The sequence below is a fragment of the Photinus pyralis genome, unplaced genomic scaffold (genome assembly GCF_008802855.1).
Source record: "Photinus pyralis isolate 1611_PpyrPB1 unplaced genomic scaffold, Ppyr1.3 Ppyr1.4_LG5, whole genome shotgun sequence".
NCBI classification, from domain to species: Eukaryota; Metazoa; Arthropoda; class Insecta; order Coleoptera; family Lampyridae; genus Photinus; species Photinus pyralis.
Window position 1 is genome coordinate 28669323 of NW_022170596.1, and position 17509 is coordinate 28686831.

The 17509-nt window shown below is 34.3% G+C and overlaps 2 protein-coding genes across 3 annotated transcripts in view; both read right to left on the reverse strand.

Moving 5' to 3' along the window:
* LOC116170089 overlaps positions 1 to 17509 on the reverse strand; it is a 29792-nt gene that overhangs the window by 6870 nt on the left and 5413 nt on the right. The gene's annotated exons all lie outside the window — the stretch shown is intronic.
* On the reverse strand, positions 184 to 15289 carry LOC116170091 (muscle, skeletal receptor tyrosine protein kinase-like). Of its 2 annotated transcripts, XR_004145153.1 has the most exons (6): positions 14921 to 15289; positions 2413 to 2568; positions 2115 to 2230; positions 1782 to 1952; positions 695 to 995; positions 184 to 548 (listed from the first exon to the last, which is right to left on the reverse strand). XR_004145153.1 is itself a non-coding variant. In XM_031486283.1 (5 exons), exons 1-5 carry the CDS (start codon positions 15036 to 15038, stop codon positions 354 to 356), a joined length of 756 nt encoding a protein of 251 aa, XP_031342143.1. In that variant the 5' UTR covers positions 15039 to 15286; the 3' UTR covers positions 193 to 353. The 2 variants fall into 2 exon arrangements, 1 of the variants encoding a protein (XP_031342143.1); XM_031486283.1 differs by lacking the exon at positions 695 to 995 and having other exon boundaries at positions 193 to 548; positions 14921 to 15286.

The following is a 17509-nucleotide window of genomic DNA, read 5'->3' on the forward strand; positions in this document are numbered from 1 at the left end:
CTGGCGAGGTTGCTACCCCTTGTCCGGACGAAGAAAAGGGGTGGTCGGACTCATTTTACGGGCCCTGAGATTTGTGTTTTTAAGAGTTTGTGTGGGATTGAGCTAGTAAGGGTAAGTTGTGTGGGTATCTTTCAGGCTTAGGAAGTTTACACAACAAATATATGAAATTTTGTTGTATAGTGTTCCTTAATAACCCGTCATAATTCAATATCATTGACATACGCGATTTACTGTCACTCAACAATTGATGCGACTGTTCAGATAGGACTAAACGTCATGGAAACGCATAGTATAAATCGTGAAATCGGTTTTCCATACGATTTTTCATTAAAAAAAGTCCGGTAATTTGATAACTATGCAAAAAAATGAAGTATCTTACCTTTAAATACTTTTCCAAAGCATCCTTCGCCTAATTCGTTTAAAAATTTGAGCGATTCCCTTTGTATTATTGGCACTGAACTACTGGAACAAGCAGAATACTGTGGATTGGGAGCATATCTTTCTGGTACAAGAAAGCTTCGTTTTAGCACGATTGGAGATGACACTGGCTAAAAAGCAATATATAGTTATGACTCGATACTGTCTGTCCAATCTCATTCACGGAATTATCAATGTTAAGTAATTCGCAACGGTTTAAATTTTTCGAAAGCCAAGGTTTGATAATTAATATGAGTGCATCAAAAATTCGTGTTACCTCTCTTGCAGCAATATGTGGTGCAATTTATTTCGCAACACAAGTGACAATAAAATTACAAACAACGTTTTAATACCGCGTTCCGTTAGTGTAACTGAAATTGTCTTGGCGAAGATCACGGTTCAGTTTTTATTGCTGATCGGTTGTTGATTAGAATAGAATTCTGCTGTTCCATAATAATATTATGACGTTAACAATCACCTGGGCGGGGAATCTTTTCCGATGGCATGCCTCATAACGGCGCCGATATGTTACAGTATTCAGTAACAAACAGCGCCATTATTAACACCCGCAGTGATTTCTAAAAAGCATAAAAACTAAATATAATAAAACCCTGTATTCTTTGGCGTTAAATTGGAAAAAAAAACATTAGGGAAATTTTTTTCGAAAAAAATGAATGTGTCGATTTTTACTAGTTGCAATTTTAACAATAACGTAATTAGATATTCACCAGGTTTTTAGTAGGAAGAGTGAAACTTTATTTAAAAATAATTAAAATAATTAAACGTCCAAAAAATGTGCAACCTATGTGAATACGTTTGGTTCCGTGGAAATTTAGATTTTACGGTAACATGAAAGACTCGCCCAAGTCTAAGACAGTTTCGAGCGGATATCCACGGATACGTAGGGTGAGGCATCGGAAATGAAACACCTCGAAAAACGTTCGAATACTTCAATTATAAATTTAATGACATTGCTTACAATAAAACTCACTCGCTGTTCTTTTCAGCTTTTGGTGCATGGGTGGAACTCTTCAAATTTTAGATTGTGTATAATAGAGCGGGTACCACGTCGTTGGAAAGGTGTTCATCTCAGAATATGGAAAGTTCAGTTTTTTTTATGTTATTGTTCGGTTTCCTTAGAAATACAAATTCGCTCTTTCTAGATACAATTGGGAAGATGTGGGCATGTGCCAATAATTATGTAGAACAGAACCGGAGCCTTTCCAGCGATGTGTCAATTTGCCCATTATGAAAATGTTAATGTTAGGGGTTGTGAACGTCTCCCTCTATCCAAAATGTTCGAAAATTTGCCGGATTTTGATGTGAGGGAATGTGGGTCATTAAAATGAACCCCAAATACGTACCGTGCATGGATTTTTGTTATAGCATAAGCATCCTTGTTTCCTTCGCCTCCATGAGATAACAGTAAAAATAATGGCGATCATAACTATCACAATGACTCCGACCAAAACTGAAATTACTATTGTACTCGGAAACGTTCCAGGTGCGTTGGCTAACGGTTCTTTTGAGTGCGCCTGAAAAGTATTCGATTTTAGTGATCTAAATTAATTTATAAATTTATTGAAACACTTCGCCCCGCTCTCTTTTTGGTTAAATGCCTAGCATTGAATATCACTAGTAAGTAGTACAACATTATTATCGGTGATAGCACGACTTAAAACCTTTCTGAAACTTACCGAGGTGCTGGTGATGCGATTATTAACGCGACTAGTAGCGTTTTTACTTTTAGATATTGTAGAATTTGCATCTGATGATAATCGTATATTCTTGATTGGGTGGGGTGTGGGTGGAACTGAAAGAAAGGATATAAGAATTTTGAATTAAAGTGGTTTTTGGTTAATTCTTCCATTGAAATTGAAGGAAAGTGTGTAAATACCTACTAAAAATTGAAAAAATATGTATAGAACACGCAATTGTAGCTAGAGGATTTCAATGTTTGGATGTAATGGAATGTAACAAAAAAACAATAGCTACCTGTAATACGAGTGCATCTCCAGTCTTTCGTAGGTGGTGACTTGTCGTGCGGACAAATGCAAGAATATGTGTTGTTGGAATGAGACAAACAAGCCGCTTCTTTACCGCAAATACCCTTTTGACATTGACCGGGCTTCGGTCTTCTATGTCCACTTTCTGCAAAAAAAAACAATAAAAAAACAATATTTCAAGCACGCCCATGTGGACTGTTTTGATATGTACTTAAAACAGAAGGCCTTCGTTATGAGATTGCCGCCATTGATGACGTGACAAATCGTCTAAACAATCGACTCTTTCAACACATCTTTAAAGAAACAGCCGCTACTAATTTATATCGAAGTCTTTTTTGCCTTAATACATATACGGTTCGGTTAAAAACTTAATTGGTTTCTTTACCACCATAAAAACTGAAGATACTAAGTGATTTAGAGAGACGTTCACAGAAATAAAATTATTTGATGTAACCAATGAATGAGGAATCTGATTAATTACTGATTAACGTGTCCGAATTTCCATATGACCACTTCTAATTTTTTAATTTCATATTAGTACCTATAATACTTCCTCGATATGACTGCGTTCAACTTTTGATACAAGAAGGTCGTGCACTTACTTCTTAATGATAGTGGCGAGACATATTAACAACAATATACGTTGGTACCAGAGGTTGTGTGCGCCACAAGATATAGAGAACCCAATTCTACAACAAATAAAGTAGGTATAACATTGTTGTTGAGGCCCCTCCTTTGGATTTAGTACAACACTACAAAAAAAATGTTACAATTATTTATGGGGTTGGAGAGAAAGAGGACCTTGTTTTTCTCGACGTTCTTATCTTACTCTTTGGTTTTTAATTTGTCAGTACACGTATCATTTTTGACATCGTTGACATTATTTATATACATGTAATTTGGCAAATTTAATGCTTATTGGCAATTTAGCGTGGTAGGCGTAAGTGTTTAAAAATAAGGTTGCTGGTCGCCGAATAAAACCGAAATTGTACTTAAAGTCTAATCATGCCAGCGTGTAGGCAGAAAGCATCGTTTGGTTTCAAAAATCTCTTATACCGGGTGAATATTTTCCAACCGAACATATAGGGAATTAACATGGGAAAACAGTTTTTCGCAGCTTGTTGCTCCCCAAATTAACTTAGAGGGTTCATAATGGCACCACTGGAAAGAAGATTTTTTTCTCATCTAACTAAAAGCGAATTAGTTAAGTTTTATTTGTATTTTCTCATTATTGTATCAAAAATTCGCAAAATAAAATGAACTCAGAAAATCATGTAGCCATGACAAAATTATTGACAGTTATCGTACCTTGTTTTCATGACTACCGTGATTTTTTAAACCAAGTACACATTTTGACTACCTAATTTCGCAAAATAATATTTAAACGTGCAACTAGACGTTAATAATTTGCATATCATAAAACGCGGAAAAAAATCTTCTTTCCAATGGTGGCATTATGAACTCTCTAAGTTAATTTGGGGAGCAACAATCTGCGAAAAACGGTTTTCCCATGTTAATTCCCTATACCCGGTATAAAGGTTAATGACTATGTTGGTAATATAGTTTCGGTCTACGTACGGGTTTCTTGCACTTCGACTTCCAGAACAAGTGCAAAAACTTTCGTGTAACATTTAGCAATGGGCTCAAACGCCGTTAATGTTAGTTATCAGCCACGTACAGCACGTCTGCCGCGCCTATATTCATATTGTAAAACGATTATTAATGAAGATTATTACAAAGTGTGGAGGTGCTCAATTTCATTGTTTGACACTTTTACAGTTTTACGAGTCAAAGCGAAAGCACCATCGGTTACCTAAAGGTGAAGCAACTGTTCATATCTTCTGTTTATTGTAGTATGTATTTTTTTCTAACGGTATGACGCAAATAGATCCTATTGATCTTGTCGTAAGTCAATATAATAATTTATTTTTAGCTCATTTTTTTGAAAAGGAAAATCAACGCTATTGTACGCACTTTGTTCGTCTGTCTGTCCGTCTGTACTACTACTAGCACAGATGTAAATATACTCATTTCCATCTGAGCTACTAGTTCTCCAGTTGAAACTTTTTCGTTCTTATATACGGTGTAGCACAGCTCCGAGGCCAGAACGACAATAGTACATTATATATCAAGGTAGAGAAGTCCACTATTATTGCCTGAGCACCAAGATTACATCTCGAGGCGCTTGCGCCGAGGGGTGTAAGGTGCGAAGTAATAGACTTCTCTACCGTGGTATATATACTATTTTTTTCACTACTAGCACTTGAAATCCTCTAAATTAACATATTATATTGATAAGAGAGTTAACGGTTGGACAGAATTTTTTGTTTCTTAATTTAACATGTCAATCAAGTACGTGGAAGTACAAGTCAAACAGGCCGTATTTTGTTCTATCATTGAGATTATTCAAAGAGTAATTTCGTTCGAATTTTTTCAAAATGTGATAATTTTAGGTATGTAATTTCTCTGGAAATTGCGAATGGTGGCAATTATTCGTTTTAGAGAACTTGTCTAAACGTTCATTGAGCGAAATTTCAGGTTGTGTTTTCTAAAAGTGACAGCGTGACAGTTCTCAATATTGACTACTAGTTAATAATAAAAAATTATTAACCACTTTGAACAAATGCCGAGAAAGCCTACTTTACAAGTGGAAAAAAGGTTAATAATCATGTCATCAGACGCTAGTAGTGAAAAAAATATTTTTCGGATTAGTAACTTCCTTCTCGAGTTTACTGATTCTGTGCGGGGAAAACGCGCTTGCATCGGTTGCAAGTGACCACGTCTGTACAAGGTTGTACCTCGTATAAGGGATTGTTAGCGATGTACTTTTCCTTTTTGTAATCTAGTTCGTTACGAGGGTCGAGGAAGATGCAAGCGTAAAACAAACAAATAATTTAAAACGAAGATTTCATATTTACTACAAAAAATTGAAATTATATGCCAATTTTTCTTTTCTTGGGAACCTCTATATAGCTTTAACATTATTTATACCGTCTTTTATGGGAGGTGCACAGATTTTCGTGACTGAAACGCGACTCCTTAAATAAATAGTGTAAGAGAATACCTACTGCCAGCACTTAAGAACAAGCACTTCCTACCTAGCATATATACACTTAAAAATATTTGAAATCACATACAAGCAGGTTAAGTGTTTATGTGTTATTTTAGGGGTAGCATTGATGGGAGACACCTTGCTTGCAGCGCCAAAGTCGTTTTTGATTGTTTTTACTGTAAACACTATCGAATTGAATAAGGAAATCGTGCGCTTCCGTGTATCGTGCCGGCGCTTTATTTTTAACATCCCTCGAAGTGAGTAATAATAACAATTTTAACCTATTATTTTGATTCGTTTGTAATCTAATTTCAATCGCACACTTCCGTATTCAAGGAAAACAACTATTCCTGTTTAGAAAATTTTCTCTAACGCGTCTCGTCTAAAATTAAGTACTGTCTTGTGAAATGGAGGTTCCCTATCAAAAAAGATTATTAGAAATTCGTCTAAAATCATCCCTTTTAAATAAGCTTTAATCTAAAACTCTGAAACCTTTGGGTGAAGGGTTTACTAAAATTAAATTCATGTAACCGACAATACAAGACTTGCAATTTCAAAACGGCTCGGTATTTTGAGATCCTTTTAAATAAAATTTGAATCCCATATAAAAAAGGACAATATAAGGACGTCTATCATGGGGTCCTCCGAAACCATAGAATATACGACGATGGTCAAATTAGAGAAAAGATGCGCAATTAAAGACTTATTATCATGCTTTAAAGAAAACCGGAAAATTCCGATTACTTCCGAAGATATATGAGAAAAACCGAAATTTGCCGATTTCGTTTTTGTTTATTTTTTTATTTTGAACAAATACAAAAAAATAAAAAACCACTTTCTCATTGCCACTTTTTGAGCTATACAAGACAGCGTTAACAGATGTTCTATATAACTTTTCGTTTCGGAGAATTCATCAACATTATTTTTTTACCTTCCCCGTAAAAAATACATACTGGATTAAATAGCATTTTTTTATTACGGATACAACGATGTACCGCACACAAAAAAAGAAAAGTTGGAAACTGTTGGTTTGGAGGATGGTGCACCCGCGCACATCGCCCTAATTTTGCGAGATATCGGACATATTTTACATTTTCCCGGAAATTGCCCGACAGGTAATCGCACGCACGATTATGCCGTTGTGCACGGGTGCACCATCCTGTTAAAACCAACAGTCTACCTACCCATACTACCTTTTTATAATGAATGCAGTATAGGACTTCAGACGCAAGTTTTTTCGTTCTGAACTGGCACTTGTCAAAATATATGAGGAACTATTACCAGAGCGTAGAGTATCTACAGAACTTTAAATTTAGTAAATGCGCCGTATAAGTAAGATAGGGCTAAACGAAGGTATTGTATGTAAGTACATTAATACCCCATCATAACGAACACACCCTACAGTTTGAATGCATGCCAATTGATTTACGCAGATGACTGATGAAAAGAAACCCGGCACAGATGAGATGACAATCACGGTACAAGTCTACAAGACCTTCACGAGGAAGAAGTAGGCCATGAATTCTGCGAATGCGCTTTTTTTTCAAAAGAATGTTTCGTTTTTGCTTGGGTTAATAAATTAAAGTCTTCGATGCGAGTACATGCAATAAATATAGTAGGAAGCATTGGTTTGTAAATTTATATAAATCGCGTGATGGGTCGGCTCGTGTTTTGGATTTTTATTTTTTGGTTAGTGCGCGGCCGTAAATACAATTTCTACTCAAGTGTGACAAACGATAACACATATACCTGTCAGTGGTAACTGGTTTAATGAATAACCGACCTGCAGGGTATATTATGCATAAATTTCACGTATTTAACGAAAAATGTATATAATTTCCCTTTATAGCTGTTTAGCATCTAGTTTTGCGTAAGATTAATGTTGATCACATATGCCCGTCAAATTGTGCCTTAACCTATATCCGAGCCTATATCCTTCTCATCCATTGTTTCGGAGGGTAATTTTCTGTGTTATACGCTATCGCCCCAATTAAAATAGTTAATAGCCCATCCAAATTTCTTCATACACCACCACCATAATATACTCTTTCATCGATATTCTTCAGACCATACTGCCTTTATTGATAACGGCACTTCTTCGTCCAAGTTTCAAACCACACATAGGTATTCGCCTATTCAAATTAGGTACATAAAAGCAACAAACAAGTTATACAAAAGTAATCGTAAACGATTTACAAAAAGCCCATTTCCAACTTAACAGCCTTTGTCCGACAAAATTAGTTACTGCAGCCAAATTCGTTTTTAAGCCATTACAAAAAAAAATCCGTTTAAAAATTCCGACTGAACGATGTATGACAGCCAAATACCATTAAAATAATTTTTTTTTCCCTAGGTTTAAGTACCTAATATGAAATTAATTTTACTGATATTCTTGGGTGAATATTTATTTATTTTTCAAAATTGCTATTTGAGTTTTTTCATTATGTACTCACTATAGTATATTTCCGGGTATATTTCTCCATTCTCAAAGCATTAGGCAAATTGACTGGGACTAGGTTGTGGTATATTAGTCATAGGTACAGGTACACTATCTATATGTATTAAACAATAGATTATTGTAGTACCAATTGGGTAGACAGTAATTCATTCGAGATTATAATGTGAATTAATGGAATGAAAATACTTAATAGTACGAGTAATTAAAACTCCAAGTATGCGGTGCAAAAGTATAACAATAATTTCAACCATAAATTCCAATTTAAAAGTTGCAGTAGGTACAGTTTCGAGAAACGCAAAAGTATGGTAATTGGGAATCCATATGCCCCTCGAAATTTTATACAAAATTCCTAAAACAAATAAACTTGATTATTATACTTTGGAAGTGATAGCGTTTGTGACCTCGTGTACTTTGATGTCAAAGATCACATATTTAGAAGATAAACAGCCATCAAACTAAACGTACTATTATAGAATTTACGATGTCGGTGCGGTTGGCAGTTATGCTTTGGTCTACTCGCCCTTTTCAAATTAAGAAACTTGGAAGGACTGATAACACACGTGTCGCTTTTTACTTGAAAAGAAAATGAGTAAAATAAGAAAAGTGATATTTTTATACACCGCCAGGCAAACACTTCATAGGTTTCGCGTTTAATCCTTCACAATGAACTGAAAAATAAGCTTCGATGAAACGTAATTTTGTAGTAAACTCCTTATTGGAGTGTCTCTTTATACAATGCAATCACTACACTACCATAGTATTAATTTTTCGTTTTCCATCTAAATAAGCCGGTATTCTTATAGAAATAAATATCTCTAAAGTGAATTGCACTCACCAAGGCAAACAAATAAAAAAAATTACGATCGGGAAACGCAGAAATAACGAATGGGCATCAAAGACAGTCGACGATCATTGTAATTTTACAGACATTTAAGTTTCCAAATAACCGCACAAATGTGAAATTAAATTTCGGTTTTGATCTTTACTTCCTCAGGAATTGCAATCGATGTAATTTTAAAACATTTTTTAATCGTTTATAATTTTCTTAAATAGCTTTTGAAAGCGATAAAAAAGTACGTTCTTCACCAATCCAGTCCAAAATTGCAAGCACTTGTATACCAAGTTACGAGTTAATTAAGGTGAATTTCGTTTGCATCCAGTTTTGTTTACAGTAATGTTGTTTACGCCTACCTGATGCAATTAAACTGCATGAATTTGTATCGGGTTCAGGCATTAACCATCCGATTCGATAAAATTTTTAGGCGATAACCCTAGAATCGCTTAACCGTGGCGTTACCGTATTTTGTTCATTCTTATTCTGCACGTCATTACATAACTGTAATGGTAAATTCGAATGAGTAAAACATATGAAATCAAAACCAAACTAAGAGAAAAAAAATGAAATGAAATGATCCTAGTACGAAAGTGATACTAGGAGCTAACAAAATCATAACTGACAGCTATAACATCTTTTTAAGACGCTTATTAAACTGTTTTACTGTACAGTTTTTCAGTTAGATATGATTTTTTTAAATAAAAACTCTATTTTTTAATGCTGAATTTGGAAAGAGCATAACATTCTAAATCAAATATGCTAAAATTGTATGACACTGTATTTTGAATTATTCTAGATAATTGCTTTTAAAGTTTTAAAACTAAACGCCTAATAACGATCAAGAGTTCCAAGTGTTCATAAAAAAATCAAGTAGCTATGTACCTAACAATTGCCGTTAAAATGATGACAGTTAATCTCATCAGCTTGTTTCTCTGTTTTTATTGTGTGCCTTTTCCGTAATTAAGTGATGCGATATTTGACTTCGACTGAAAAAGAGCGAATTTATAAACAATTATTTCGAATATTTTGAAATACAGTATCACATACTTTTCAAGATATATCGTAGAATTTTATGCTCTTTCTACATTCAGCATATACCTAAAAATAGGGTTTCTATAAAAAAAATTATCGCTTACGCATACGTCATATCTTCAAAATAAAAGACGATTCTGAAATGGCAATTACGGTACAATAATGCCTCATTTTAAATAAAAATTGACGCATTCGAGGAATTTTTCAGGTCTTTAACATTTGTAAACCTATGGAAACGATGCGATTCTGTTTGCGAAACAAATTTCAAATTAGTAATACGTACAGATTGATTCCCGGGACATCTCTGCTTGAAATTTATCACGTACTTACCTACCTAATAACGAGTAATAATCGACCCGTATTCGCATTAAAATTTGTTGTACTTTCTGCTTCATTAGTGTCCGTAAAGAATGTTTCATTTCAAGTACGAGTAGGTATGTAGCTGCCCAAGGTAGTTTGAACTCATTCCATTTATTCCACTAGTATATTATAGCAATCCCAGGTAAGCCCTAACACGAGTTCAAGTTTCAGTTAATTTTAATTAGCTTATGTAATTGCCACATTTTTTTTAGGTACCTCATTTAGGAAAGTTGACAATTTCCTTCAGAATTGTCGCATTAATTAAAAGAACTTTATAATAATCAGTCAGCATTGATTATCTTGTTAATTAATATCTATACGAATTCCTTAATTACGTATAATCTTACAAACTTTGGAATTAGTCAATAAACTCTGCAAAAACAGTTAGCAAATTATTTCGTGCGTCCCTATCAATTTCGTGTGGACGAGCTGGTAAGTCCTTATAGATTCCATGACACTTGCACTGATGGTGTCAGCATTTTATAATGATATTGAAGTTATAAGAGGTTATAATTTAAAACATAACGATAACTGCTACTAAACAATAAACGATTATAATATTCCATTCGTATGTTATGAGAAAGTAGTGAAAAGAGGATGTGCACTTTATTCCCATTTAATCGCAATACAGGTTTCCGGGTGTAGCCTACGAACTTCAGATTCTATTGTTTTATTTGATCAAGGTTTGGTGTTTTAACCTATTTGACGTTTTTGAATTTGTTACCTGTCCATCGCACCCAGCCCAGGAAAATGTTCAAATTCATCTTGCAAGAAACCCCTATATAGGTTTTGGGTTGGGAATCTACCCCATTGGCGTCTTAATATGGCCATTTTCAAGACAATTGCTTCTCGCATAATCTAGAGATTTAGATAAATCTCGACTTAAATTAGGGAGTTTTGCTTTATCATAGGATCTAGGGAGCAATCCGCAGTCACGAATTACCTACATTATTGTAATATGTAATATCTGTTGTGCATAGTTCCAGAATTTTGGCAAAGACGCTGTGTTCTCTAAACGCTAATTGATAAAAATAAAACAAAATATTGAATAAGTAAAATTACAAAACCCCTTAACAGAAAAAATTAATCCGAAATTCTTTACTGTTACGTTTATTAAGAGTGCAACCAACCCAAATCAGTGCATGCTCTTGGACTTACAACCTCCTAATCTGTTTTCTAATTAATTTTAGTTACATTGTAAACATATAATATTTTGATAACTACTCACCTAACAAATAGCATTACAATCAGATTACAAATATTGCATAGGTAATTAGTAGGATCTGCTATCTAAAAAATTGGCAAGGCACATTTTTTCCTAATAAGTCCAAGATATAGGTATTAAGCTCTTACCATTTCATTTCAATAGTATACTTCAGTAGCTGAATGTACAGGGTATCTTTATACTTCATAACATAATGGCATTCTTTCGTTGCTACAAATGTTTCTATCCTCCCAATCTTTTCTCAAGTCATCATGGACATAATTCTGTGCAGGCAAATTTATTTCAGTCAACAATATTATCTCAATTTCTTGCACAAAGTCAAGAAATCTAAAGTTGCGTGGAATTGGAGACGATCAAAGATTAGGTATTTGGCGTTTCCTTTAGTAAGGCTGCTGCGAGAAGAGGCGAGCAAATTGGAGATCTTGACGACTATGTGGTTTAATTATCATGTATACTTATTACTTCTCAACAAGAAACTGTTTCCGGATATACAGGGTTACCCGACATTCGCCGCAGCATACGAAAACGCCGTTAGCTGGGTGCAAATATGAATTACAATACGGCGTACACTTATATAGTAATGCAGGTTTCGACGCAGCATTGGTCAACGAGTTAGCGATGGTATTAGGATTCGTCACTGCTTGTCATTAGTCATTGGATAATTCCTGTCACAATTTTGACGCTCAACATGCATGAACCCTCTCGATTTCTTCTACTGGGGTCACCTGGATTCCACTTATGCACGTGGACCGTTTCCGAATACTGCTGCTTTGGAAGATGCCATCCGTGAATGTTCTGCGGGTGTCACTCATACCCAACTCATGTCTGTGACTGCCGAGGTGACTGCAGAATTTGAAAACCGATTCCATTACACGATTGCTACTGGCGGGGACTTATTTGAACACTTAGGTACTATAACGGCAGTGATGCGACGCAATTTCTTTTCTTAGACTGCTCTGTTCTTTTTTTTGTGTTATCGAAGGCTGTTTCTTTTTTAATGTAACCGAAGGATGTATTTTTTTCTTTCGTTATGTTTCCTCGTGCTCATCCTGCATGATCACTTTCCTTTTCCATGGAATTTCTAACGTGTCGGCCGATGCTGCGTCGAAACTTGCATTACTATATAAGTGTACGCCGTATTGTAATTCATATTTGCACGCAGCTAACGGCATTTTCGTATGCTGCGGCGAATGTCGGGTAACCCTGTATAAGGGAGTCAACCTCAACACCCCTTACTCTTTGGAGTAGCCAAACTTGTGGAAGTTCGAAAGCTGCAGGCTCTTAAAATTGCTGGCCCTTACGCTAAGGATGTGCAACACTTTTACCACGGATAGAAGTATCAAAGTAGCGTTGAACATTACAAACGAAAGCTGAAATTTAATATTGGGGATTGAAATAATGAACTATTGTGCAAAAACAGCCATGCTTTTCGATTGCAATTAGGTACATTTGTACGCTTGCAATTCGTGGAGATATATGTATTTAAATTTAAGTTGATAATCCCTATTTAAAATATTGTTTTTAAACATTAAGATTTGTGAATATGATTAATAAAACGCAATCACGATTTGTCGACCGAGTTTAAAGAGAAATGTGGTTTTTCTGTTTCTTTTATTTGATTTCCTTTCATTTGAAATGAGAAAATGTCTGTTCAGCGACGTTGATATTTTATTTAACGTCATTTGAAAACAATTTCATTTCTTATTTCAATACTTGTGTTGCTTTGTTCTACACTTTAAGTTTATAATTTATTAGATGAGCGCACCTGATGCTAATTGCCATTATTCCTCATTTCTTTGCCGAAATGTCTTGTGATTCGTTACGACTTGCACGCTGTGGTACGTACCGAGCGAGGTACCAAGTGTCCCATTTTAGACAGTATCTTCGTAATTGTTAGTTCTATCATTGAATAACTGTCATTATAAAGAAACTTTTGTGGTAAACACTTTTTTTTACTGTAACTTTTAAAAATATAGTACCATTCTGAAAATAACAATTTTTTGTTTTCCCCCGTATCTTTTAAGCGAGCGAATATTTTTAAATTTTGATTTTACCATTGTAAGTTTGACCCAGAAATATTTCCAGAACTGCTCAATGTTGTGGAGCCATACAGAATTATGTCTAAGTAGGACTTACCAAGGAGTTTTCCAAAATTCAGTCGGTTTAACTTTGGTTGGTAGAAAATACCATGGAAACAATTTGAGTTATGGCAATCATTGTTAGCATAGCAAAATCTACAACCCATCAGTTACCTAAACCGGTTGAATTTTTGAAAACGCCCTTCTACACTAGCAGTTATTTTACAGTTAAGGAATTTCTTTGTTAGACATCATCATAGCTAGGCGGATAATTTAAAAAAACGTCCCGAACAATGCAGGTACATAATTATATTAAGTTATTAGCATAACTTTGACCTCATAAAAAAATTAAAAGATATTGGGAATAGTACACATTTTAATTTATTTAAAGAACATTTTTATTTATCTATTGATAAAATTGCAATAAAAAATGGTGTCATTGATTTAAAAACGGTTTAGTTCTTGCTATACTGCCCTTAACACAATACACAATTATATATGCAATTTTATAGTAAGTTCCGATGCACGTAATCGACAACAGTTTCCAACTTTTGTTTTTTTTGTGTTCAGTACATCGTTGTATTCGCAATAAAAAATGCTACTCAATGTACCTACGTGCTTTTTACGGGCCAATAAAATTGATGATGATTTCTTCGAAACGAAACGTTTTATTGAAATACTCTCAACGGTGTCTTGTACAACTCAAAAAGAGGCAATGAGAAAGTGTTTTTTTTGTATCTATTCAGAAAAAAATAAAAACAAAATCGGCAAATTTCGGTTTTCTAGCATATCTTGAAGTAATAGGAATTTTCTTGTTTTCTTTAAAGCAGGATAACTCTTTAATTGTGCATATTTTCTTTGCATAATTCCTTGAAAAGATGAATCGCGACCTACGCCCAGGCAGTGCACGATTTTAGGCCCAGTCTTGAAGCGTAAAATAAGAGAACTATTGTTTAAATAAATAATTAAATTAATCTATAAATGCACGCACAATTTTCAGGTTTTCAATAAATATCGGCAATGCTTCCTCTAGTAACTGGGGTAATTCTGGACGGACCTTGTACCTATGTCTGTTGGTGCTCGAGAAAAATTTAAAAAAAATTTTGATTTATGTGAAAAAATCACTTGCTATCGCTCATACTTGTTACTTACACCCTGTATGATCGGGTTTGCCATATACCTAGACCGTAAACAAAATTACACTTTCTTACATGAAATTTAAGAAAGGAAAGTGGGTGAACCTTTTTCGTCTAAATCAAATAATTTTTCAAAAAGTAATCCTATTTGTCTCTCAGCTAATCACTTACGTAGTTAACTAGTAAGGCAAATGTATTCTCGAACGTATTTTATGTTGTAATTAGTTAATGTCGTTCAATTGGTAAATAAGTAATTATTTATTTAAATATGCTCGAGATATGAGACAAAGCGGTTATTTTTTATTCCTAGAACTGACGTACCAATTTTGTTTTCCAAATCTTCCTCAAAAACATCATCTTGTTCCATATTTGTCAGTTGGGAGTGATCTTTATCGATGGCAACAGCACGTCGTTTAGATGCGCGCCTTTTTTTCCCCATATTCTTAACAGGACGCACTAAAACACAATTTGAAAATCCAGTAATCACTCGAATTTTTTAATTGAGCGGTCATGGCGCACGCATTTACGATCAGAAAAGCGGCAAACGCGGCGTATTCTATCCGTACACCGAGCTTTTGCAGAGCAAGCACGGAACATACTGTTTCTGTTTCAAAAGCTGAAGCCGGCTAAAGCAACCCTGAAAAGTTACGCCCCCACTACTGGATTATTAAAAGTTTGTGGAAAGCGAGTGTTTTAATTTCCAATTCGTCGTGAAGTATAGTTTATTATAAACTAATTTCTGTAATCATTCTCTTAATAGATAACATTTTTATTACTTTTCCCATAATATGTCATATGTACACGCTAATTATTCAGTATGCTCTTCAATGATAAGTCGTAACGACTTTTTTAAAAATATGGACTCTCTTAGATATTTGTCCCATTCGTTTAATTTTAAATAAAAAATATTAAATGCCTAATATTTGGAAAACTGAATATTATCGGAATAGACTACAAAGTAAGTAGTCATTATTTTTTGTGCTTAATAAGCATCTATTAAAAAAAAGTTTTGAACGCTCTATTTGTTTGTAATCAAATCTGCAACACAGTCCACTAAAGCGAAACCTCTTATAAAATGAAATCAATTGAATAATCAACAGCCCTCGTATTTAAAAAAATGGTAATTATGATTTGGGTTGCAAACGTTAACTGTTAAAAACGCCTAAATTTGGCTATAGGATTTTACATGCTAATTTTTCAACCCCCTGTAAAAGAGATTGGATATGAAGACCTAACGAAGAAATTTAGGGAGATGGCGCCGCAAAGGAAACTTGTAGTGAGCCAACATTATTTTCTCAGCATAGCCCAAAAAGAACATCAATCTATAGCACAATTTGTAGCCACCCTGCGTCAATCTCTCTCTGAATGTGAATTCTACACTACATGTGAGTGTTCAAAGAAAATCTCCATTGTTTTATTACAAGAATATGACAAAATATCGTGACTGAGTAAGTACCTAGTGGTCATAGAATAAAATGAAAATAGTAAAAAGGTCGATATAAGTAATAAAATTTTACTACACTCTCGGTATGGAAATATTTGTTATTGACGGCTGCTGTGATTCTTAACACATATTACAGTAAAATACGATTTATAGTTGTTTGGAAATTGAAATGACACAAAAACAATACAATGGGCATGTGCGTAAACAACGTGAGCTTCAAAGTTGGCGTGGGTATTTTTGTTGGAATGGAATGTCCATTCATTTAATAACGTTGTAGATAATAAGCAGACATAAATCACCATGCACATTGCACACCTTCCACCACGACCAACCGAAATACATACATAAAAATATATACCTACAGGGTGGTGACTTGCGTAACGCATCGTAGGGATTTCAATGTAAAATTCATAACATGCGATTATTGGCTCCCCATATTATTTTAGAGCAAAAATGTATTAACGTTTTTTGTAGAAAAAAATTTTTTACGTCAATCAACCGTATTAGTTTTCAATTTTTTGCATATTAAACACGGAAAATTGTAAAAATAAAACCCGCATCTTTTTCAATAATCTGTGATGCCATGGAATTTTATAATACATAAACTACGCCAATATCCGTCATGCCATGGAATGTCTGCTATAAAACAAATCAAATTCTATCAAAAAGTATTATATTTAGAACAGCGAATTCAACATAATGAAAGACCAAATTACTAAAAACGGTTTTCTAATATAACAATTTACAATAAATGTTCGAATAAGATACCATTAACTGCAAGACAGTAACCAAGTCGATCATAAAATCTATTTCGAACTGCTGTTAATTGATATAACTTGATATCTTTTTGTTTTAGAAAATTCCATGGCATCGCAGATTATTGAAAAAGATGCGGGTTTTATTTTTCCAATTCTCCGTCTTTATTATGCAAAAAATTGAAAACTAATACGGTTGATCATTGAATAAAAACACTATTTTATTCAATGGGTTGATTGACGTAAAAAATGTTTTTCTACAAAAAACGTTAATACATTTTTGCTCTAAAATAATATGGGAGCCAATAATCGCACGTTATGAATTTTACATTGAAATCCCTATGATGCGTTACGCAAGTCACCACCCTGTATAGGTAGTCCTGTAATGTAGGTATTACTAACGTTAAACTTAACGTGCAGGTTACCTGTAGAAAATGTTATTTTGCCCATAGATACTAAATAACGCAAAATAACGTTTTTTGGCAGATAACCTGCACGTTAAGCTTGACGTTTTTGATTAGTGATTACCTATTATAACAAAATGAACCGAGGTCTAAGCACACTGATGCTTAACAAAGAGATGATCAAGGAAGAAAAGTTTTTGTGCGTCGAGCGAGGTAATGTGTTGTGTGGTTTCACCGACGAAATTGGTAAATAAATGACGGTTGTGCTTAATTTTAAACATCTCGAAGGAGTTTAGCAAACACTGTT

What these genes read in the sequence shown, in the direction of transcription:
- LOC116170091 (XM_031486283.1), bottom strand. Translation starts at nt 15,038, where the DNA reads ATGGGGAAAAAAAGGCGCGCATCTAAACGACGTGCTGTTGCCATCGAT. An exon ending in AGATTTGGAAAACAAAATTG is followed by an intron (nt 2,569 to 14,920) that starts GTACGTCAGTTC and finishes TTTTTTTTGCAG; the next exon opens with AAAGTGGACATAGAAGACCG. An exon ending in ATAACAAAAATCCATGCACG is followed by an intron (nt 549 to 1,781) that starts GTACGTATTTGG and finishes ATTGCTTTTTAG; the next exon opens with CCAGTGTCATCTCCAATCGT.